Here is a 26,051-nt window from a genome sequence, read left to right on the forward strand (position 1 = left end):
CTGTGTCATTAGCTCTAGTCTTACCTACCAGTGGAAACAACTTTCCTGCTTTTATCTTATCCATCCCTTTCATAATTGTACATCCCCTCTCATTCTTCTGAAATCAAGCCTGTATAGTCGCTGGCATCTCAAACTCTTCTTATAGGCTAACTCCTTCTTCTCTGGAATCAACCTGGTGAACCTCCTGTGCACCACCTCCAAAGCAAATATATCTTTCCTCAAGTAAGAAGACTAGAACTGTACACAATACTCCAGCTGCAGACTCACTATACCCTGTACAGTTGCAGTATAACCTTCTTGCTCTTAAATTCAATCTAGCAATGAAGGCCAACATTCTGTATGCTTTGTTGATAACCTGTTGCAACTGCAAACCAATCTTTTGCAATTCATGCACAAGCACCCCCAAGTCTTTCTGCACAACAGCATGCTGCAATCTTTCATTAGTTAAATAATAATCTGATCTTATATTTTTCCTTTCGAAGTGGATGGCCTCACCTATACTCCATCTGCCAGACCTTTGCCCACTCACTTAACCTATCTATATCTGTCTATGGACTGAGGCAGTAAGCAGTATGGACGGAGTCCATAGAGGAGAGGCTGCTTTCCATGATGTATTGAGCTCTGTCAATAACTTTCTGCTGTTTCTTGCGGTCATGTGCAGAGTAGTTGGCATACCAATGTGTTGTGCACCCAGATAAGTTGGTCTCTTGTCTGGTCTCTTTCTCTGGTACTTTTTCTTGCCTGGCATTCTTCTATGGTCCTTTCTGCCCCTCGGTGGAGAAAACAAATGCAGTGTTGTAGCAATTAGGTAACAAGCACCACAAAAATTCTCATTAAAATGGAAAGGGAACAAGAAATATCATGCAGAAATTATAAATATCTTAGTAGGTTATGTATTTAAGTTAACACAAATGCAATGGGGTGATCTCAGAAAAGATCTGTGCATTCATGAAGCACTGATGGCTTGGCAGAAGATTAACCCTAGTGCAATAGCCATTGGAGAAGGGCATGCCAGGAACAATACTGTACTAGATATAGAAAAAAATGGTCAGGTGTCAGCCTTGCAAAACTTGCAGTTCAAGACAGCCTATGTGCTAAACAACAAAACCAACATACAATATGCAGAGGTAAATAATCTCACAATTGAAGATCTACAGTGCTCACATCTTGTCAAGAATTGTAGTGGACATTTAAAGAATTAACAGTGGAGGATGTTCCAAGACATGGCGATCCTGAACAATGATGGGGCCCTGCACATGAGTGCTCAGGAAGAGGTTGAAGCATTCACACCCATTTTCAACCAGAAATACCAAATAGATGATCCATCTCAGCTTCCCCTTGGTCCCACAGTCACAGAAGCCACTCTCCAATGACTGTGATTCACTTCACATGATATCAGGAAATGGCTGATTGTACTAGATACAACAAAGTTTATGGAACCAAACATCAATTCAAATTTAGTACAAAATGCCTGAGAACTGAGGTTGGGGGTGTTGTGGATAGTCTGGAGGGTTGTCAGTGGTTACAATGGGACATGGATAGGATGCCGAACTGGGCTGAGAAGTGGCACAGATTGAGTTCAACCCAGATAAGTGTGAAGTGGTTCATTTTGATGGGTCAGATCTGAAGACATTTTATAATACTAATAGTAAGACTCTTGGCAGTGTGGAGGATTAGAGAGATCTTGGAGTCCGTATCCATAGGACACTCAAAGCTGCTGCGCAGGTTGACAGTGTTGTTAAGAAGGTGTATGCTGTGTTGGCCTTCATCAACCATGAGATTAAGTATAAGAGCTGTGAGGTAATGTTACAGCTGTATAAGACCTTGGTCAGATTCCACTTGGAATACTGTGTTCAGTTCCGGTCACCTCACTACAGGAAGGATGTGGATATTATAGAAAGACTGCAGTGGAGATTTACAAGGATGTTGCCTGGATTGGACAGCAAGCCTTATGAGAATAGGTTGAATGAACTTGGCCATTTCTCATTGCAGTGACAGAGGATGAGAGGTGACCTGATAGAGGTGTATAAGATGATGAGAGGTATTGATCATGTGGACAGCCAGAGGATTTTTCTCAGGGCTGAAATGACTAACACGACAGGGCATAGTTTAAGGTGCTTGGAAGTATATACTGAGGGGATGTCAAGGGTAAGTTGTTCACACAGAGAGTGGTGGGTGCGTGTAATGCACAGCCGGCGATGGTAGTGGAGGCGGATACAATAGAGTCTTTTAAGTGACTCTTAGATAGGTACCTGGAGCTTAGAAAAATAGTGGGCTATGCAGTAGGGAAATTCTTGGCAGTTTCTAGAGTAGGTTACATGATCGACACAACATTTCTATGTTCTTGAACGAGCTATGCTTTTACCCAAGTGATTCTGGTCTCAACAGGACACTGCTTGACACAGTACCTGACAATGCTGCTTCATCAGTGACCTTGCTTCTGTCATAAAATAAGAAGTGAGGATGGTTATTAATATCCATTTTTAAAATTTCATTCACAGTTTCTCAATAAATAAAGTGGCTTATGCCTGCATGCAATAAAACCTAGAAAGCAGTCAGGCGTAGGCTGATAATATTGCAAATAATGCTCATCCTATGAACCTGCCATTTCCAATAAAAGAATGGAACCATTTATTTTAGTAATTTAATGTCATTAACCTTCATTAAGTCATCTACCATCAATATCCTTGGAATGACCAGAAACTCAAGTGACCAAGCGCTTAAATGCTGTCGCTGCAAGAACAGGGCAAAAACTAGATTTCCTGTAATGACTGATTCTTTAGACACTCCAATACGTTCCATAAGCTACAAATCAAAATAGGAAGCTCAACACAATATAAGACAAAGCAGCTCACATGATTGGCATCTTCTCCACCAACCTAAATCTTTATTCCCACTATCACGAGTGCAGAATGGCCACAGTATGCATCATCTATAAATACATTGCAGTTACTTCCCAGACCTCCCTAACAGCATCTTCCAAGCACAGAATCTCTACCATCAGATTGACAGTACAATTAGTATGTATTTAACTTGCTGCAGTAGCTTCATTAATGATAAAGCTATGTCTGAAGCTTCACGTAAATCAATTTTGTTCATAAAGCTTCATAGTGAACAATATGTGAAAGTAAGAGCTAATAAGGCATCATCGCTGAAGAAAATGGTAGAGTTTGTCGTCGAAACATCGGTTTTAATCAATATCTGTACCTGGCTGGAAGCCTGAGAAGAGTTTAATTGTAAGAGCTATTAAGTTACAGATTAAGGTGGAGTATACTTTGTAATTGATGGAGAATTGACAGCATAGGTGCCCACTTTTGGAATGTTAGACTAATCATTGATCTACCCATTTACAATGGCCGTAGATCTGTGTCACAGTTGCTCTGAGTATCTTTACAGTGGAAGTGTCACTTAATCTTCATCAGTTTCTGCAAATACTTTCAAACATAGAACAGTACAGCACAGGAACAGACCTTTCGGCCCCCAATGTTGCAGTGAACCAGCTTGAAAAGTAAATTAAAAAAACACCAAAACTAATTCCCTCCCACCTGCACAATGTCCACATCCCTCCATCTACCTCATACTCATGTGCCTATCTAAATGTTTCTTAAAAGCCTCCGCTGTATTTGCCTCTTCCACCATATCAGACAGCACATTCCAGGCATCCACCACTCTCTGAGTAAAAGACTTACCTTTTACATCCCCTTTGAGCCTACCCCCCTCCCCCCGCCCCACTCATCTTTAACACATGCCCTCTGGTATTAGAAATTTCCACCCTGGGAAACAGATACTCCCTGTCTACTCTTATCTATGCCTCTCATAATCTTATTAACCTCTGTCAAATTTCCCCTCAACCTTCGCTTCTCCAAAGAAAACAATCCAAGTTTGTCCAGACTCTCATGACAGCACATGCCCTCTAAGCCAGGCAGCATCCTGGTAAACCTCTTCTGCACCCTCTCCAAGCCCCAACATCCTTCCTATAGTGGGGCAACCAGAAATGTATGCAATACTCCAACCAGAGTTTTATAAAGTTGCAACATAACCTCTTGACTTTTGAACTCAGTATCCCAATTAATAAAAGCAAGCACTCCATAATCCTTCTTAACCACCCTATCGATCTGTTTAGCCAACTTCTTGAAGCTATGCACTTGGACCCCAAGACCTCTCTGCTCAGCAACACTGTTAGGGTCTTGCACTCAACAGTGTACTGTCTCCTTGCATTTACCCTGTCAAGGTGCAACATCTTACATTTATCTGGGTTAAGCTCCATCTGCCATTTCTCTGCCCATGTCTGCATCTGATCTATATCATGCTGTATTCTTTGCCACTCTTCTACACTATCCACAGCTCCAGGAATCTTACTAACCCAATCATCCACATTTTCATGCTGGTCACTTATATACATCACAAACAGCAGAGGTTCCAGCACAGATCGCTGCGGAACAACACTAATTACAAACTTACAACTTGACTAAGCCCCTCCAACCACAGCCCTCTGCCTCCCATGCGTGAGCCAGTTCTGAATCCAAGCAGCTAATTCGCCCCCGGACCCCATGCATCCTAATCTTTTGGATTAGTCTCCCATGAGGGACTTTTTCAAATGCCTTACTAGAATCCATGTAGACAACATTCACTGCTCTACCATCATCAATCTCTGTCGTCAGCTTGTCAAAAAACTCAATCAAGATGGTAGGACACAACTTGCCCTGCACAAAGCACTATGCTGGCTCTCCCTAATTAAGCCATGGGTCTCCTAATGCTCGTATATTCCATCCCTAAGAATTTTCTCCCACAATTTCCCTGCAATTGTCGTAAGACTTACCAGTCTATAATTCCCAGTATTTTCCCTTGTTCTCATTTTAAATAGAGGTACAGACCTTGCCTGTGGCTAGAGAGGACACAGAGATACTGGTCAAGGCCTGAGTAATCTCATCTCTTGCCTCCCTCAGACCCTGGGGACTTATCCACCTTAATACTCATTAGGAGACCTAACACTTCCTCTTCCTTGACCTCTATACACCTTTACATATTTATGCACTCAGCACTGGTCTCCTGGTCCTTCATGTTCTTTTCTTTGGTAAATACTGAAGCAAAGTACTCATTAAGTACCTCACTCAAATTCTCCACATCCAAGCAAATGTCCCTCCCCCTTTATCCTTGAGTGGTCCTACCCTCTTGATCTATGTATAGAATGCCTTGATATTCACCTTAATCCTACTTGACAAGGACTTTTCATGGCCCCTCCTGGCTTTCCTAATTCCCTTCTTTCGTTCTTTTCTGGCTGCTTTATAATCTTCATGTGGTCTGTTTGATCCCAACTTCTGAAGCTTTACATTCTTTTCCTTTTTCTTCTTGACTAAATTCATCACTTCTCTGGATATTCAAGGTTCCCTTATCTTTCCATCCCTGTCCTTCCTTCTAACAGGAACATACTTTTCCTGTACTCTGTGCAATTGATCTGTAAACACCCTCCACAAATTTGATGTGTTCCCAATTAACTCTTATTAGTTCCTGCTTAATGCTGTTGTAATTTGTCCCACTCCAATTTAAGACTCTCCCGCAAGGATCTTATCTATAGCTATCCTGAAAATTAAGGAGTTGTGGTCACAGTTCCATAACTGCTCACCCACTGAGATATCAATCACCTGGCCAGGCTCATTACCCAACATCAGGTCCAGTACAGCCCCTCCTCTCATTGGACTGTCCACATATTGATTTAAGTATATCCTCCTGGATACACTTAACAAGTTCTGCCCCTTCTAAACCCTTTGCAATACAAAGTCCCAGTTTATTTTAGGGAAATTGAAATCCCCCATGACAATAATCCTATTATTTTGACTTATTTCCTTAATTGGCTTACACATCCATTCCTCCATGTCCTGGTGGCTACTGGAGGGTTTGGAGCACAATTCCATCAGTGTGACTGCACCCTTCCTATTCCTGAGTTCCACCCAAATGGACTTAAATGTCTGAACCTTCCATTATGTCTCCCCTGATATTATCGCTGATTAGTAGTGCAATACCCCTTTCTCCTTTTACCTCCTCCTCTATCTTTCTAAAACTTCAAACACCTGGTACATTAATCACCCATTCCTGCCACTTTCTCAACCAAGTCTCTGTAATGGCCTCAACATTGTAGTTCCATGTACTGATCCATAATCTAATTTCCTCACCTTTACTCATAATACTCCTAGCATTAAAATATACACACTTCAAACAATCATACCTGTTATTTTGAGTTTACCTTTCAATACTTTCCCTGATATTTACTTTCCTGTCCAATCTTTCACTTACTGACCTTGTGCTCCAGTTCTTAGCCCCCTGCAAAACTAATTTAAGCCCTCCAAGTAGTATTAACAAACCTCCCAGCCACGTTATTGGTTCTCCTTCAGTTCATGTGCAACCTGCCCCTCTTGTATAGGTCACCCCTTCCCTAGAAAAGGTTCCAATGATCCAAGAACTTGAGACCCTGTCCCCCGCACCATCTCCTCAGCCACTCATTCATCTGCGTTATCATCCCATTCTTACCAGGACTAGACCATGTTCATCCCAGTTTGGCAAAAGAATAAATCAAGGAAGGTAGTGCACCCGTGGCTGACAAGAGAAATTAGGGATAGTATCAATTCCAAAGAAGAAGCATACAAATTAGCCAGAAAAAGTGGCTCACCTGAGGACTGGGAGAAATTCAGAGTTCAGCAGAGGAGGACAAAGGGCTTAATTAGGAAGGGGAAAAAAGATTATGAGAGAAAACTGGCAGGGAACATAAAAACTGACTGTAAAAGCTTTTATAGATATGTAAAAAGGAAAAGACTGGTAAAGACAAATGTAGGTCCCCGACAGACAGAAACAGGTGAATTGATTATGGGGAGCAAGGACATGGCAGACCAATTGAATAATTACTTTGGTTCTGTCTTCACTAAGGAGGACATAAATAATCTTCCAGAAATAGTAGGGGACAGGGGGTCCAGTGAGATGGAGGAACTGAGCGAAATACATGTTAGTAGGGAAGTGGTGTTAGGTAGATTGAAGGCAGATAAATCCCCAGGGCCAGATGGTCTGCATCCCAGAGTGCTTAAGGAAGTACCCCAAGAAATAGTGGATGCATTAGTGATAATTTTTCAAAACTCGTTAGATTCTGGACTAGTTCCTGAGGATTGGAGGGTGGCTAATGTAACCCCACTTTTTAAAAAAGGAGGGAGAGAGAAACCGGGGAATTATAGACCGGTTAGCCTAACGTCGGTGGTGGGGAAACTGCTGGAGTCAGTTATCAAAGATGTGATAACAGCACATTTGGAAAGCGGTGAAATCATCGGACAAAGTCAGCATGGATTTGTGAAAGGAAAATCATGTCTGACGAATCTCATAGAATTTTTTGAGGATGTAACTAGTAGAGTGGATAGGGGAGAACCAGTGGATGTGGTATATTTGGATTTTCAAAAGGCTTTTGACAAGGTCCCACACAGGAGATTAGTGTGCAAACTTAAAGCACACGGTATTGGGGGTAAGGTGTTGATGTGGATAGAGAATTGGTTAGCAGACAGGAAGCAAAGAGTGGGAATAAACGGGACCTTTTCAGAATGGCAGGCGGTGACTAGTGGGGTACCGCAAGGCTCAGTGCTGGGACCCCAGTTGTTTACAATATATATTAATGACTTGGATGAGGGAATTAAATGCAGCATCTCCAAGTTTGCGGATGACACGAAGCTGGGTGGCAGTGTTAGCCGTGAGGAGGATGCTAAGAGGATGCAGGGTGACTTGGATAGGTTGGGTGAGTGGGCAAATTTATGGCAGATGCAATTTAATGTGGATAAATGTGAAGTTATCCACTTTGGTGGCAAAAATAGGAAAACAGATTATTATCTGAATGGTGGCCGATTAGGAAAAGGGGAGGTGTAACGAGACCTGGGTGTCATTATACATCAGTCATTGAAAGTGGGCATGCAGGTACAGCAGGCGGTGAAAAAGGCGAATGGTATGCTGGCATTTATAGCAAGAGGATTCGAGTACAGGAGCAGGGAGGTACTACTGCAGTTGTACAAGGCCTTGGTGAGACCACACCTGGAGTATTGTGTGCAGTTTTGATCCCCTAATCTGAGGAAAGACATCTTTGCCATAGAGGGAGTACAAAGAAGGTTCACCAGATTGATTCCTGGGATGGCAGGACTTTCATATGAAGAAAGACTGGATGAACTGAGCTTGTACTCGTTGGAATTTAGAAGATTGAGGGGGGATCTGATTGAAACGTATTAGATCCTAAAGGGATTGGACAGGCTAGATGCAGGAAGATTGTTCCCGATGTTGGGGAAATCCAGAACGAGGGGCCACAGTTTAAGGATAGAGGGGAAGCCTTTTAGGACCGAGATTAGGAAAAACTTCTTCACACAGAGAGTGGTGAATCTGTGGAATTCTCTGCCACAGGAAACTGTTGAGGCCAGTTCATTGGCTATATTTAAGAGGGAGTTAGATATGGCCCTTGTGGCTACGGGGATCAGGGGGTATGGAGGGAAGGCTGGGGCAGGGTTCTGAGTTGGATGATCAGCCATGATCATAATAAATGGTGGTGCAGGTTCGAAGGGATGAATGGCCTACTCCTGCACCTATTTTCTATATTTCTATGTTTCTATGGCACTGGGAGTAAATGAGAGATTACTACCTTGGAGGTCCTTCTCTTCAGCCTCTCTCCTAACTCTATATATTCTCCGCTTCGGACTTCTTCCCTTTTTTATGCCTATGTCATTGGTGCCAATATGCACCATGATCTCTAGCTGTTCACCCTTCCCCTTGAGAATATTCTGCAATTACTATGATATATTTTGGACCCTAGCACCCAGGAGGCAACACACCATCCTGGTGTTTGTGGCCACAGACCCCTAACTATCAAGCCCTTTATCCTTCCCTGCTGAGCCTCAGAGCTGGACACAGTGTCATAGGCCTGGATGCTGTGGTTGTGCCCTGATGGGTCATCTCCTCCAACAGTACCCAAAGAGGTTAACTTGTTGCTGAGGGGAATGACCACTGGGGAACCCTGCACTGACTGCTTAATCCCCTCACCATCTACTATCTGAAGCCTGTACTCTGGGTTTCTCCACCTCTTCAAAATTCACAAGAGAGTTGTCCCTTCAACAGATGAATAAATGAGAATAAGTTAATGTAAGTCCACTCCATTTGCTCCCCTTACCAGCCAATGCAACCCTACAATAGCAGCTTGATCAGGTAACATTTATTATGGAGTTTTGCTTAATAATTTAAAGACAACTCGCAGATGGAGTTCAGTAGTCAGTTTTGAAGCCAGGAAATTTCACAGATTTTGGACCCAATGGTTCCTAACCCTTTATAACTAATTTTACTGGATATATCCTCAGATGGGAGGTAGTGGTACCAGGATTGCTTAAGGAAGAATTTATATTTTAGGAGAACTCAAGTTTCACAGCACCTCCAACAGAATTTTAACAAGTGATTTCTGGGTTGCTAATCTAGTACCAATGGAATGGTGGCAGGATCAACGGTAAATTGGTCCTAATCTTGGGTGATTTAAGTATATAGTTTGTATGTTCTTCCTGTGCTCTGATTTCTCCCCATTTCCCAGAGGCCAACTGGTGGGTTAATGTACAGTCGCCAATTAACCCTAGTATAAGTAATGGTGAAAAAATCATAGAGTTGGTGGGCACAGAGAGGATTTGTTGCAGCTGTAGAGGGAAGTGAGAGAGGGAAAGAAACTAATGGGATTTCTCTGCTGGGAAGCAGCATGGGCTCAATGTGCTCCCTCTATGTTAAAATAATTCTGTAACCATACCATTTTTTTAAGAAGGCATATTGTACAATAGTGTTATGTACCTATTTGAAAGAACTATGAGGCCACCCAACTGCAGATTTTATAATTGGTAATATTTTTACCCTAGGACTGGAGTACCTTTTGATAAATAATTAAAGAGCAAAGCTATTGTAGTACCTTTTCTGGAACCTGATGGTAAGCCAACAAATTAGATGAGTGAAATAAAATATACTGTACATCAAATGAACCAAATAGATTATGTCACATTCTAAGAATTAAGTTATCAGTGAAATATTTGTGAACTTATATTGTGTTATTCTTCTGAAGTATGCAAGTAACCTGGATGAGACTCCAGCCTGCCTTGGAGGCAGAGATAACTACTGGAGGATGTTGACCCTGACAAATCTGCCTAGAACAACAATCATGTATGATATTGTGGACTATGCTTACAGCAGAACTTTATCACAACGTTTAAAGGAGGAATTGCCAATACTGCTCTCCAGGCCAAGTACTGAAAGAATTCAGCTTCAACATATTAGAACTATCTCTCAGACCAGGTACTTTTGATGAAACTTATGTAATATTTTGTTTTTTAGAAATCAGAGTCCAATTATATAGAAAAGCTAGACTGACCAATAATAAACATAATATATTGAACACAGAACTACAAATTCATCAATGTCTAATTAATCAAACAGTTTATGTAGGGATGCAGGAAAGTTCAGAAGAAACATTTTACATTAGAATATTGCTTGATATTAGCAGCTGTTGTGAGTTGAATCTTTTCATGAATAATAGGGAAAGAGATATTTGTCAGAACACAGTATTGATGGTGGGAATCTGAACTGGGAGTTTTCTACCATTTTGTGGCCCATTGAAGACCACTATTTCCAGGGCAATTTGACTTGCAGTACTGGTTTTCAAAGTGCTGCTTTCCAAAACCTTAGTTATTGGTGAATTCAATACTTCTATGACCAGATATGAAGATAATCAGTGTTATCATCTTTCTTTTTCTCATTTTATGTTCAAGTTCAAGTTTATTGTCATTCAATCGTATACATGTATATCACTAAATGAAACAATGTTCCTCCAGACCAAGGTACACAACACAGTACAATATAACTCTCACACAGCACAAAAAATAGTATTGCCACAAATAAATTAAAAAATAATAAAAATATATTCTAGAAGATTGACATAAGGTGCATTTACAACACAAGTTAAAAAGTAAATGGTATTACACAACTGAAACTTCATAAACAATGAATGTCTGTGGTGGCAGGGAGATCAGTAACTTCACGGCCTGGGGGAAGAAGCTGCTTCCCATCCTAACAGTCCTTATCCTAATGCTATGGTACCTCCTGACTGAAGGTGGGGGGGGGGGTGTCAAAGAGATTATGGAATGGATGAGAGGGATTCTTGGCAATGCTAAGGGCTCTGTGTATGCAGCACTCCTGATAAATATTCTGAGAAGATGGAAGAGGGACCCTGATGACTCTCAGCAGTCCTCACAATCCTTTGTAGGGTCTTGTGGTCAGACGCAGGTGCGGTCTTGCGGTCTAACTCCCATACCAAACAGTGATGTAGCTGGTCAGGACACTCTCAATGGTCCTTCTGTAAATGTTGCTTTGAATGCCCCCCTCCCCAGCCTTGCTTGCCCAAATCTCCAAAGGAAGTGAAAACACTGTTGTGCTTTCTTGACTAAAGAACTGGTGTTGAGGGCTCTGTCTCCTCTCTGTATGCTGTCTCGCTATCATTGCTAATGAGGCCAACCACTGCTGTGTCATCAGTGAACTTGGTGTTTCAGTCTGAGCTGGATCTAGCAGTGCTGACCTGCCTCAGCAGTGGGCTGAGCATGCAGCCCTGAGGCCTGAGGGGCGCCAGTGCTCAGTATGATGGACCTAGAGATGTTACTGCCAACACGGACTGACTGTGGTCTACGTGTTAACTCCAAGATCCACTTACAGAGAGAGATGCTGAAACCCAGCGAGGACAGTTTGCAACCAACACCTGAGAGATGATCGTATTAAACACAGCACTGAAATCGATAAAGAGCATCCTGGTATATGAGGCACCATTTTCCAGGTGGGCCATGGCGGAGTGGAGGCCAAAGGCTATGGCATGAGTGGATTGATTTGAGCAATAAGCGAACTGGAAAGGGTCCAATGTAGCAAGAAGGTGAGATTTAACGTGGTCCATAACCAGCTGCTGTAAGCACTCCATTATTGTTGGATAGAGGCAGGTCACATTCTTGGGCCCTAGGATGATAGTAGCTGCCCGAAGCCTGTGGGACAGAGGACTGTTCCAGTGAAATGATCAAGATGTCTGTTGGAACTTCTGTTATCTGGGCTGCACAGTCTCTCAACACCAGTTGGGTATATTATCAGGCCCTGCAGCTTTACGTGGGTTGTCACTGACAAGGGTCTTCCTGAATTCAGCTGTAGTCAGACAGGCTGCCTGCTCCTTGGGGTGGGGGTGGGGTGGTCCTTCCTTGCTGGACATCATTTCATGCAACAAACCATGCTTAAAATACTTTCTGCCTATCAGGATGAGAGGCAACACAATCGTTGACATACAGGGTGGACTTGTAGTCCATTATGGCCTGAATATCCTGCCACATGCACCTTGTGTCTCTGGTGTCACAGAAATGGCTGTAAATTCTCTATGAATAATCCCATTTTACCTTCTTGATAGCATGGGAAAGTGCAGTTCTCGCTGATCTAAAAGCCGTCTTATTCCATAATCTGAAGGCAGTATCATAATCTGTCAGTGGTTCCTGGACCTTTGCTGTCAACTATGGCTTCTGATTTGCCCTCTGATTCTGATTTAATAAGTTAATTGGTTATTTTGTTGAGATATTTTCTCTCCTTTTCTTTCAAAATTTTCACTGAACTATTTTTCAGGGTAATGTGTCAAACTCCTTTTCTAAGATTGTCTTAAGCTATAACAAGAGTGTCTAAATCATAGCACATGAACTTTATTTGGCCCTCCTATAGCACAGGTGCAGCTTTCAGAGATGAAGGACAAACTCAGGCTCTTTTTTGTTTAAAATTCAGCAGAAACCTATTGGGGAACAACAAAGTCCATCCTACTGTTCTCTCTAACCTTGGCAGGCATGAAGGTGGTTGGGCTTAGGTTTGGGTGGGTGTCGTGATGTCCAGAGCATCTTGTTTTCTAGCCTGAGCAGTCTAGCCATAGAGAACACACTGTGTTTTGTATTATAGTACTCAGGCATTATATGGCAAAGACCACTAGTATTCAGCCATTACAGTAGATACAAATGCAGTGATCTACTTGTAGAATATTTCTGCAGAATGTGATAAGTTATGCTTATGACCATTAAGATTTAAACCTGCATTAACCTTGTGATGACTGTATCAGCACCAAAATTGTAAGAACTACAGCGATGTAAAAAAGAATAGAAATTTTAAGCTAGGTTAGGAAGAAGTTTGTTTTCACTGTTAAAGATAGCAGACCACTGTGCCTTATTTATAAACCAGTGCACACTGATCGCAAAGTAAGCAACGTTAAATGCCCCTTCAAAATGAATCATGGGCAAATACTTACTGTAAATTCTACTAAATTAAAATTTAAAGAAAAACAAGATAAATGTATTAAAAGTACAGATAGAGACATAATCCTTTTATTCAATAAGGAAACTGAAGAACAACAGAAATTAGTTTTATTTCATGTGCTATCGTTTGATCTTAATTTACATATTCTGAAAGGGAATTTTGTTAAGATGACAATTTTAGATCAAAATATCAAAACTTCAGTGATGGGTTTACTAATTTCATTCCACACGACAGAGAAACTCATCTTTCAGATATGGCAGAAAGGCTGCAAAACAATTTGAAATTTCCTCTACCATTTAGCATCACCATCAACAAATCCACAGCCCTACAACATAAACCACAACTAGCAATATGTATATCCACTATATTCTCTTGGATGAAACTCTGAAACAAGAAATGCCAGACTAAGTGGTGCTAAAAGAAATAATCCGCAATGTATTACTAAGAATGCAGTTGCAAATCTTTGGACAAAGCTGATATACCAGTTATAAACTTTTCTGCATTACAACAGATGTAGCATTTACAATTGTGGGAAAAATCATAAGCCTCAAACTCCTGAAATACAATCCTAAATTTCAAGAATGTTCATTGCATCATCATTCATCATAGCAGATACTTGAAGTAAGAAAATGTTATAAAACATATCCTTGAAATTATTCACCTCATCTGCTCATATGCAAGACTTATCAGTTCAAAAATGCAATCAAAATCTGGAATTTGAATACATACGTACCTAAACACACCTTATTGTGAGGTGTGAGATGGTAGCAAAACATTAAGTAGTTTTGTCAAACGATGAAGCTATCATGCTTTCCTTGAAGAAAATGGGAAATTAACTTGAAGATGATCTAGGGATATAGGATCATACTTTTTAAATGATATTGTGGGTCAACTGGAAGCTCCCATTTGGGGAAGGATATTTGATTTAACTTGGATGTCTTCAGCTTCCACTTAAGTTAAAGCTTCTGTAAATATAAGGTTAAAAGATTTCAAGTGCATCCCATCTCAAAAGGAGTGAGAACATGCTACAAGTTGTCCAAGATAATGATCACAAACTCAAAGAAAACAAAGGCAGATTACAATGATTTATTTGTGACTTTCAAATCAGTTTACCTTACACCCAGGAAGGATAGGGACTGATGTCCTAGTGAGGGATATTTTCTAGTGCTTTTGGCAAGAGTTTACACTAGAACAGAGGGAAGATAGGTACCTAACAGGATGACTAAGGGAAGAGAAACAGGGACAAAAGTGAAAGAAAGAACAATAAAATACAAAATAAGGCAGGGAGATAATGGAATAGAGACAGCTAGGGCCATAGAACATTACAAAAAGTTTGATTAAAATGGAATACAGATAATCTAAATGCTTTTTTGATAAACTTTGTAGATAAATTTTCTAGATAAATGTAAATGCTGTAAACTTACTGCACAAGCATAGGTAAATGGGTATGTAGTTTGCCCATGTTTAAGGGAACTTAATACTCAAGAATATTTGGCTTTTTGAATGGATGGGCAGGAAGGAAAAGGTAGTGGGTTAGCATTATTAATAGGGGATGAAATAAATACAAATGTGAAATTACCTAGGCTTATAACATATTGAGTCTGGTTGGGTAGAGGTTAAAAAAGCAAAGGAATGAAGAATACTGGAGACACAAAAGACTGCAGATGCTGGAATATGGAGTGACAAACAAACTACCAGAAGAATTCAGCTGTCAAGTTGCATCTGTGGGGAGGAAGGAGATGGTGATGTTTAGGGACAAAACCGTGCATCAGGAAGAAACTCAGCAAAGAAGTTACCAGTTTGAGTAATGAATGGCCCTAAATGTTTGCCACACAAAACTAAATATCAACAAGCAATGGGGACATACAGGTAGAAATACGTAAATCAATGTGGTAATGATGGAAGAATTTGTTTGTAGATTGGCTAGTCCAATTACAAAGGGTAGCTATGAAATCAAATTCTTTTCTTGAATGATGTATTATGGAACCACCTAGGGAACAGGTTGTCTGGGATCTGGTAATGGGTAATGAGGTTTAATAAATGGTCAAGTGTAAGGGATTTCCTGGAGAGTAGTGTTCATACTATGATTGAAATATGTATTTAATTTGAGAGGCAGGAAATTGGGTAGGAAAAGTATATGTTTAACTTAAAGGCAATTAAAATACAATGAGGATAAAGTTGACTGAAGTGAACTGCACTGATAAATCAACAGAAAAGACAGTAGGCAAGCCCAATCAGAAATTTAAGGAGGTAACTCAGCCCAGTAAGGAGCAAGGATTCTGATAAATTAACCATGGTTAACCCAAAAAGAGAGTATTATTTTGAAAGTTGAAACATACAAGGAGGTAAAAGTTAGTGCAATACACACAAAATGCTGGAGGAACTGAAGAGTTTCGGCCCAAAATATCGACTGTACCTTTTTCCATGGATGCTGCCTGACCTGCCGAGTTCCTCCAGCATTTTGTGTATTTTGCTTGGATTTCCAGCATCTGCAGATTTTCTCTTGTTTGTGGTAAAAGTTAGAGGCAGACTTGTAGACTGGGATGAATTCAAAATCCAGCAAAGGAAGATAAAGCAAAAGATAAGAGAGGAATTAAACTATGAAGGAAAACAGGCCAGGGATAAGAGAATCAAAATAAAGATAGAGGTCTAAATGAACATTGTTCTCAGTAACTATTTCCCCAGCCTCATTCTATAAAGACCAAAGAAATGGCAGAGGAATTAAACAGATACTTTGCATAATCCATAGAAACCATAGAAACCATAGAAACTACAGCACAGAAACAGGCCTTTTGGCCCTTCTTGGCTGTGCCGAATCATTTTCTGCCTAGTCCCACTGACCTGCACACGGACCATATCCCTCCATACACCTCCCATCCATGTATCTGTCCAATTTATTCTTAAATGTTAAAAAAGAACCCGCATTTACCACCTCGTCTGGCAGCTCATTCCATACTCCCACCACTCTCTGTGTGAAGAAGCCCCCCCAATGTTCCCTTTAAACTTTTCCCCCCTCACACTTAACCCATGTCCTCTGTTTTTTTTCTCCCCTTGTCTCAGTGGAAAAAGCCTGCTTGCATTCACTCTATCTATACCCATCATAATTTTATATACCTCTATCAAATCTCCCCTCATTCTTCTACGCTCCAGGGAATAAAGTCCTAACCTATTCAACCTTTCTCTGTAACTGAGTTTCTCAAGTCCCGGCAACATCCTTGTAAACCCTCTCTGCACTCTTTCAACCTTATTTATATCCTTCCTGTAATTTGGTGACCAAAACTGAACACAATACTCCAGATTCGGCCTCACCAATGCCTTATACAACCTCATCATAACATTCCAGCTCTTATACTCAATACTTTGATTAAAAAAGGCCAATGTACCAAAAGCTCTCTTTACAACCCTATCTACCTGTGAATCTACTTTTAGGGAATTTTGTATCTGTATTCCCAGATCCCTCTGTTCCACTGCACTCCTCAGTGCCTTACCATTAACCCTGTATGTTCTACCTTGGTTTGTCCTATCAACGTGCAATACCTCACACTTGTCTGTATTAAACTCCATCTGCCATTTCTCAGCCCATTTTTCCAGCTGGTCCAAGTCCCTCTGCAGGCTCTGAAAACCCTCCTCACTGTCTACTACACCTCCAATTTGCTGATCCAATTTACCACATTATCATCCACATCATTGATATAGATGACAAATAACAATGGACTCAGCACTGATCCCTGTGGCACACCACTAGTCACAGGCCTCCACTCGGAGAAGCAATTCTCTACCACCACTCTTTGGCTTCTTCCATTGAGCCAATGTCTAATCCAATTTACCACCTCTCCATGTATACCTAGCGACTGAATTTTCCTAACTAACCTCCCATGCGGGACCTTGTCAAAGGCCTTACTGAAGTCCATGTAGACAATATCCACTGGCTTCCCTTCATCCACTTTCCTGGTAACCTCATTGAAAAACTCCAATAGATTGGTCAAACATGACCTACCACGCACAAAGCCATGTTGACTCTCCCTAACAAGTCCCTGTCTATCCAAATGCTTGTAGATTCTGTCTCTTAGTACTCCCACCAATAACTTACCTACTACCGACGTTAAACTTACTGGCCTATAATTTCCCGGATTACTTTTCGATCCTTTTTTAAACAACGAAACAACATGAGCCACTCTCCAATCCTCCGGCACCTCACCCGTAGACAGCGACATTTTAAATACTTCTGCCAGGGCCTCCGCAATTTCAACACTAGTCTCCTTCAAGGTCCGAGGGAACACCATGTCAGGTCCCGAGGATTTACCCACTTTAATTTTCCTCAAGACAGCAAGGACCTCCTCCTTTTCGATCTGTACAGTTTCCATGATCTCACTACTTGTTTCCCTTAATTCCATAGACTTCAATGCCAGTTTCCTTAGTAAATACAGACGCAAAAAATCTATTTAAGATCTCCCCCATTTCCTCACATAGCTGACCACTCTGATCTTCAAGAGGACCAATTTTATCCCTTACAATCCTTTTGCTCTTAATATACCTGTAAAAGCTCTTTGGATTATCCTTCACTTTGACTGCCAAGGCAACCTCATGTCCTCTTTTAGCCCTCCTGATTTCTTTCTTAAGTATTTTCTTGCACTTCTTATACTCCTTAAGCACCTGATTTACTCCCTGCTTCCTATACATGTCATACAACTCCCTCTTCTTCTTTATCAGAGTTGCAATATCCCTTGAGAACCAAGGTTCCTTATTCCTATTCACTTTGCCTTTAATCCTGACAGGAACATACAAATTCTGCACTCTCAAAATTTCTCCTTTGAAGGCTTCCCACCTACCAATCACATCCTTGCCAGAGAACAACCTGTCCAAATCCACGCTTTTTAGATCCTTTCTCATTTCTTCAAATTTGGCCTTCTTCCAGTTAAGAACCTCAACCCTAGGACCAGATCTATCCTTGTCCAATCCTTACAATAAAGATGCTATAAACATGAATCTGGATAATACTGGGATTGAATTAGATACCTTCATCATTTTTAGAGAATTGGTATTAGGCTAACTAAAACTAAAGGCTGATAAGTCCACTGGTTTGAACAGTTTGCATCTTAGGATCCTGAAAGAGGTAGTTACGGAGATAGTGGGTGCATTAGTTAAAATCTTCAGTGAATCCTTTGATTCTGATAATGTACTAGAAGCTTGGAAAACTGCTAATGGGACACCCTGTTCAAATAACAAGGTGAAAAATGTAGGTCCATTAGTCTAATATCTATCATCGGAAAAATGTTAGAATCCGAATCTGAATCAGGTTTAATATTACTGGCATATGTTTATGGAATTTGTTGTTTTGTGGCAGCAGTACATTTCAATACACAGTTTAAAAAATTATAAAGTAAAAAATATATATGTACAAAATAAATTAAATAAGTAGTGCAAAAAGAGAGCAAATAAATAAAAAAATAGTAAGGTAGTGTACATTGGTTCATTATCCATTCAAAAATGTGATGGCAGAGAGGAAGGAGCTGTTCCTAGAATATTAAGTGTGTGTCTTCAGGCTCCTGTACCTCCTCCTTGATGGTAGCAATGAGAAGAGGGCTTGTCCTGGGTGACGGGGTCCTTAATGATGGATGCCGCCTTTTTGAGACAACGCCTTCTGAAGATGTCCTTGATACCGGGGAGGCTAGAGGCCATGATGAAACTGGCTGAGTTTACAACTTCCTGCAGTTTTTTCCAACCCTGTGTGGTGACCCTTCCAAACCATACAGTAATGCAATCTGTTAGCATGCTCTCCACGGTACAAGTGTAGAAGTCTGCGAGAGTCATTGGTGACATAGCAAGTATCATCAAACTCCGTTATTTGTAATTCCAACAAGGTTGATCTTCAGAGATATTGATACACCAGGAACTTGCAACTGCTCACCCTTTCCACGACTGACTCCTCAATGAGGACTGATGTGTGTTCCTTGGATTTCTCCATCATGAAGTCCACAATCAATTCCTTGGTCTTACTGATGTTGAGTACAAGGTTGTTGTTGCGACACCACTCAACCAGCTGATCTGTCTCACTCCTGTACGCCTCCTTGTCACCATCTGAAATTCTGCCAACAATAGTTGTGTCATCAGCAAATTTATAGATGGTTGGGAGAGCTCCCAATTTCCCAAGTTTCAGCATATATCAGACAATACCTTAGGTGCTTCTGCTGAAAACTGTATGTAATGCGCTGTAAGGTTTCACTGCTAATGTAATGGCTTCTTTGTAATGTTACAACTATCATATTAATTCTCAGAACGATTATGGTATAGTTAGCCCGTGAATACTTACTGAGTCACTACAAACAGAAAGAATTGGAAGGCTAACAAGTCTGACCACAACCTTGCAACCATCCCTCAACGCAGCATATAACGTGATTACTTATTAAAACATATGCTTAATTTTCAAGGTCAGCTTCTCCAGCCACACAAGCTCTTCCACATTCAACCTCAAAATTGTTAAAAGCAGGAAAGGAGTCACAACGCCGTTCTCACAAAGCAAGAATGAAAGTTTCCAAAATGAGGAAGATATATGGCTTGGATAAAAACAAAGAGGTAAAACATTTGACTTATATTAAATACTTCCTAAATGTTTGAGGCATGGGCATAAAAATGTTTTTCTCCTTTGTTACCAAAAATGATAGTGTATACTGTACATACAGTGGCTTGCAAAAGTTTGGGCACCCCTGGTCAAAATTTCTGTTACTGTGAATAGCTAAGTGAGTAAAAGATGACCTGATTTCCAAAAGGCATAAAGTTAAAGATGACACATTTCTTTAATATTTTAAGCAAGAAAACTTTTTAATTTCCCTCTTTTACAGTTTCAAAATAACAAAAAAGGAAAAGGGCCCGAAGCAAAAGTTTGGGCACCCTGCATGGCAGTACTTAGTAACACCCCCTTTGGCAAGTATCTCAGCTTGTAAACACTTTTTGTAGCCAGCTAAGGGTCTTTCAATTCTTGTTTGGGGGATTTCCTCCCATTCTTCCTTGCAAAAGGCCTCTAGTTCTGTGAGATTCTTGGGCCATCTTGCATGCACTGCTCTTTTGAGGTCTATCCACAGATTCTCGATGATGTTTAGGTCAGGGGACTGTGAGGGCCATGGCAAAACCTTCAGCTTGCGCCCCTTGAGGTAGTCCATTGTGGATTTTGAGGTGTGTTTAGGTTCATTATCCTGTTGTAGAAGCCAACCTCCTTTTATCTTCGGCTTTTTTACAGATGGTGTGATGTTTGCTCCCAGAATTTGCTGGTATTTAATTGAATTCACTCTTCCCTCTACCAGTAAATGTTCCTCGTGCCACTGGCTGCGACACAAGCCCAAATCATGATCGATCCATCCCTGTGCTTAACAGTTGAAGAGGGGTTCTTTTCATAAAATTTTGCACCCTTTTTTCTCCAAACGTACCTTTGCTCATTGCGGCCAAAAAGTTCTATTCAAAAGGTTCAAAGGAACATCTAAACAAGCCTGATGCATTTTGGAAACAAGTCCTGTGGATTGATGAAGTTAAAATAGAACTTTTTGGCCGCAATGAGCAAAAGTATGTTTGGAGAAAGAGGGGTGCAGAATTTCATGAAAGGAACCCCTCTCCAACTGTTAAGCATGGGGGTGGATCGATCATGCTTTGGGCTTGTGTTGCAGCCAGTGGCTCAGGGAACATTTACTGGTAGAGGGAAGAATAAATTCAATTAAATACCAGCAAAATCTGGAAGCAAACATCACACCATCTGTAAAAAAGCCGAAGATAAAAAGAGCAACACACATCAAAGTTGCTGGTGAATGCAGCAGGCCAGGCAGCATCTGTAGGAAGAGGTGCAGTCGACGTTTCAGGCTGAGACCCTTCGTCAGGACTAACTGAAGGAAGAGTGAGTAAGGGATTTGAAAGTTGGAGGGGGAAGGGGAGATCCAAAATGATAGGAGAAGACAGGAGGGGGAGGGATAGAGCCAAGAGCTGGACAGGTGATAGGCAAAAGGGGATACGAGAGGATCATGGGACAGGAGGTCTGGGAAGAAAGACAAGGGGGGGGGGACCCAGAGGATGGGCAAGAGGTATATTCAGAGGGACAGAGGGAGAAAAAGGAGAGTGAGAGAAAGAATTTGTGCATAAAAATGAGTAACAGATGGGGTACGAGGGGGAGGTGGGGCCTTAGCGGAAGTTAGAGAAGTCGATGTTCATGCCATCAGGTTGGAGGCTACCCAGACGGAATATAAGGTGTTGTTCCTCCAACCTGAGTGTGGCTTCATCTTTACAGTAGAGGAGGCCGTGGATGGACATGTCAGAATGGGAATGGGATGTGGAATTAAAATGTGTGGCCACTGGGAGATCCTGCTTTCTCTGGCGGACAGAGCGTAGATGTTCAGCAAAGCGGGATGGCTTTGGAAAAGAGGATGGCTTCTACAACAGGATAATGAACCTAAACACACCTCAAAATCCACAATGGATTACCTCAAGAGGCACAAGCTGAAGGTTTTGCCATGGCCCTCACAGTCCCCTAACCTAAACATCATTGAGAATCTGTGGATAGACCTCAAAAGAACAGTGCATGCAAGACGGCCCAAGAATCTCACAGAACTAGAAGCCTTTTGCAAGGAAGAATGGGCGAAAATCACCCAAACAAGAATTGAAAGACCCTCAGCTGGCTACAAAAAGCATTTATAAGCTGTGATATTTGTCAAAGGGGGTGTTACTAAGTACTGCCATGCAGGGTGCCCTAACTTTTGCTTCGGGCCCTTTTCCTTTTTTGTTATTTTGAAACTGTAAAAGATGGAAATTAAAAAGCTTTCTTACTTAAAATATTAAAGAAATGTGTCATCTTTAACTTTATGCCTTTTGGAAATCAGTTCATCTTTTACTCACTTAGCTATTCACAGTAACAGAAATTTTGACCCGGGTTGCCCAAACCTTTGCATGTCACTGTATCAGAGAAGATGAACAGACTGAATTTCTTTACTCTTCAGAAAAATATTATTGAAAGTTGACCTTTAAAGTGCTCTTTAAAACTAAAAAACCTTGATAGTGAGGAGATGGAGAGGAGAATATATCCAGGAAAAGGGCAAATATAGTCAACCAGACATCCAGTAGAAAATTCAGAAGAACCATCTTATCCAAGGAGTAGTGAATGCAATTATAAGAAGTGATTGAGATGAATGGTATTGATGAAGTTAAATGGTGGTAAGTCAAACATTTAAATAGAGGAGATAGAATTATACTGAAACGGAGGAATCAGAATTGGGTTTAATATTCACTGGCATATATCGTGAAACTTGTTAACAATGCGGCAGCAGTACAATGCTATCCATAAAGACCATAAGATATAGGAGGAGAATTAGGCCATTTGGTCCATCAAGTCTGCTCCTCCATTTTATTATGGCTGATCCAATTTTCTTCTCAGCCCCAATCTCCTTCCTTTTCCCCATATCTCTTCATGTTCTGACCAATCAAAAATCTGTCAACCTCTGCCTTAAATATACATAAAGATTTGGCCTCCACAGATGCCTGTGACAAAGAATTCCACAGATCCATCACTCTCTGACTAAAGAAATTCCTCTTCATCTCCCTTGCAAAAGGACACCCCTCTATTCTGAGGCTGTGTCCTCTGGTCTTTGACTCCCCCACCATAGGAAACATCCTCTCCATTCCCTTTCTATCAAGGCCTTTCACCATTCAATAAGTCTCAATGAGGTCATCCTTCATTCTTCTGTATTCCAGCAAATACAGGGCCAGAGCCATCGAACGCTGTTCATATGACAAGCCATTCAATCCTGGAATCATTTTCATGAACCTCCTTTGAACCTTCTCCAGTTTCAGCACATTCTTTCTAAGATAACAGGCCCAAAACTGCTTTCAACACTCCAGGTGCTGCCTCACCAGTGCGTTATAAAGTCTCCTCTCAACATTACATCCTTGCTTTTTTATTCTAGTCCTCTTGAAATGAATGCTAACATTGTATCTGCCTCACTCATCAGACTCAACCTGCAAATTAAGGACTCCCAAGACCCTTCGCACCTCAGTTTTTTGTATTTTCTCTCCATTTAAAAAAATAGTCAACCCTTTCATTTCTTCTACTAAATTGCATGATCATGCACTTCCTGACACTGAATTCCATCTGCCATTTCATTCCCCATTCTCCTAATCTGTATAAGTCCTTCTGTTGCATCTCTATTTTCTCAAGACTACCTGCCTCTCCACCTATCTTTATATCGTCTGCAAACCTTGCAAAAAAAGCCATCAATTCCATCATCCAAATCATTGACAGATAACGTAAAAAGAATTGGTCCCAACACAGACCCCAATGGAACACCACTAGTCACCGGCAACCAGCCAGAAAAGGTTTCCTTTAATCCCACTCTTTGCCTCCTGCCAATCAGCCACTGCTTTATCCATGCTCAAATATTTCCTGTACTGGTATGGGATTGTAGCTTGTTAAGGCAGCCTCATTTGTGGCACCTTGTGTCAAAGGCCTTCTGAAAATCCAAGTACACATCAACTGATTCTCCGTTGTCTATCCTCCTTGTAATTTCTTCAAAGAATTCCAACAGATTTGTCAGGTAAGATTTTCCCTTGTGGGACCCATGCTAACTATGGTCTACTTTATTATCTGCCTCCAAGTACCCTCATGCTTGACTCCAACATCTTCCCAGCCACTGAGGACTGATTAAGTGGCCTACAATTTCCTGTCTTCTGCCTCTCTCCCTTCTTGAAGAGTGGAGTGACATCTGCACTTTTCCAGTTTTCTGGAACCTTTCCAAAATCAAGTGATTCTTTAAGGATGATTACTAAAGCCTCCACGATCTTTTCAGCCACCTCTTTCAGAACTCTGGGACGTACATCATCTGGTCTAGGTGACTGATCTACCTTCAGACCTTTCAGTTTCCCAAGAACCTTCTGTCTAGTTATGGTAACTTCATACATTTCATGACCCGGACACCTGGAACTTCCACCATACTGCTAGTGTCTTCCACCTTGAAGAGTGATGTAAAATACTTATTCAGTTTGTCCCCCATTTTGTTCTCCCCCATTACTACCTCTTCAGCATTGTTTTCTAGCAGTCCAATACCCACTCTTGCCTCTCTTTTACACTTTATTTATTTGGAGAAACTTTTAGTGTCCTCTTTAATATTATCGGCTAGCTTACTTTCTATTCCATCTTTATCTTATACCTTTTTTAGTTGCCTTCTGTTGGTTTTTAAAACCTACCCAATCCTCTAACTTCCCACTACGTTTTGCTTTATTATATGCCTTCTCTATGGCTTATGTTGACTTTGACTTCTCTTGTTAGTCACAGTTGTGTCATCTTTTCTTTAGAATACTTCTTCCGCTTTGGAATGTATATATCCTGTGCCTTCTGAATTGCTTCCAGAAATTCCAGATATTGCTACCCTGCCATCATCCCTGCCAATGTTTTTTTCCAATCAGTTCTGGCCAACTCCTCTCTCTTGTCTCTGTAATTCCCTTTACTCCACTGTAATACTGATACCTTGGACTTTAGCTTCTCCTTCTCAAATTTCAGGGTGAATTTGATCATATTATGATCACTTTCCCCTAGGGGTTCTTTTACCTTAAGCTCTCTAATCAATTCTGGTTCATTGCACAACACCCAATCCAGAATAGCTGATCCCCTAGTGGGCTCAACCATGAACTGTTCTAAAAAGCAATTTCATAGAAATTCCCCCTTTCCCCCTCCTGTATTCCAGCACCAACAGGATTTTCCCAATCTACCTGCATACTGAAGCCCCCATGACTATTGTAACATTGCCCTTTTGGCATGTACTTTCTGTCTCCCGTTTGTAAGTAGGCCACGTACTTACTACTGTTTGGGGGTCTGTATACAACTCCCGTCAGGGTCTTTTTACCCTTGCAGTTCCTTAGCTCTATCCACAATGGTTCAACACCTTCTGAACCTTTGCCACCTCTTTCTAATGATTTAATTTCATTTTTTACCAACAGAGCAACGCCACCCTCTCCACCTTCCTGCCTGCCCTTTCGATACAGTATACACCCTTGGACATTAAGTTCCCAGCTGTAATCTTCTTTCAGCCATGATTCAGTGATGCCTACCACATCATTCAGCAATCTGCAATTGTGCTGCAAGTTCATCTACCTTATTCCACGTATTGCATGCATTCAAATACAACACTTCCAGTCCTGTATTCACCCTTTTTGATTTTGTCTGCCTTATATGTTGCAACTCATCCTGTTGACTGAAATTTTGCCCTATCAACAGCCTCTCCTCACTACACATTGCCTCTTTTTGTAAACCAGCTACCTTATCTTCAGCACTATTATCGACCTTTCCTACAATATTTCTTGCATTGAAACATACGCAGCTCAGGACACTAGTCACATCATGCTCAACCTTTTGAATTCTAACTTTGTCCGAGGGCTTACTAACATCTGCCTCCACAACCTCTCCACTAACTGTTCTGACACTCTCGTTCCCATCCCCCTGCAACTCTAGTTTAAACCCCACTATGTAGCATTAACATTAACAAACCTTCCCACTAGGATATTAATTCCCCTCCAGTTCAGGTGCAAACCATCTGTTCAGTACAGATCCCACCTTCCCTGGAAGAGAGCCAGTGATCCAAAAATTGTATGCCCTCCTTCCTACACATATTAAACTGAGTAATCTTCCTATTTCTGGCCTCACTAGCACGTGGCACAGCTAGCAAGCCTGAGATCACAACCCTGGA

The 26,051-nt window shown here is 41.2% G+C and overlaps 1 protein-coding gene across 1 annotated transcript in view; it reads left to right on the top strand.

Moving 5' to 3' along the window:
- c6hxorf58 (chromosome 6 CXorf58 homolog) overlaps positions 1 to 26,051 on the top strand; it is a 57,150-nt gene that overhangs the window by 24,386 nt on the left and 6,713 nt on the right. The window contains 2 exon segments of the mRNA XM_063049917.1: positions 10,097 to 10,326; positions 19,773 to 19,917. Of these exon segments, the coding sequence (XP_062905987.1) occupies positions 10,097 to 10,326; positions 19,773 to 19,917 (375 nt within the window).

Source organism: Mobula hypostoma, chromosome 6 (assembly GCF_963921235.1).
Source record: "Mobula hypostoma chromosome 6, sMobHyp1.1, whole genome shotgun sequence".
NCBI lineage: Eukaryota > Metazoa > Chordata > Chondrichthyes > Myliobatiformes > Myliobatidae > Mobula > Mobula hypostoma.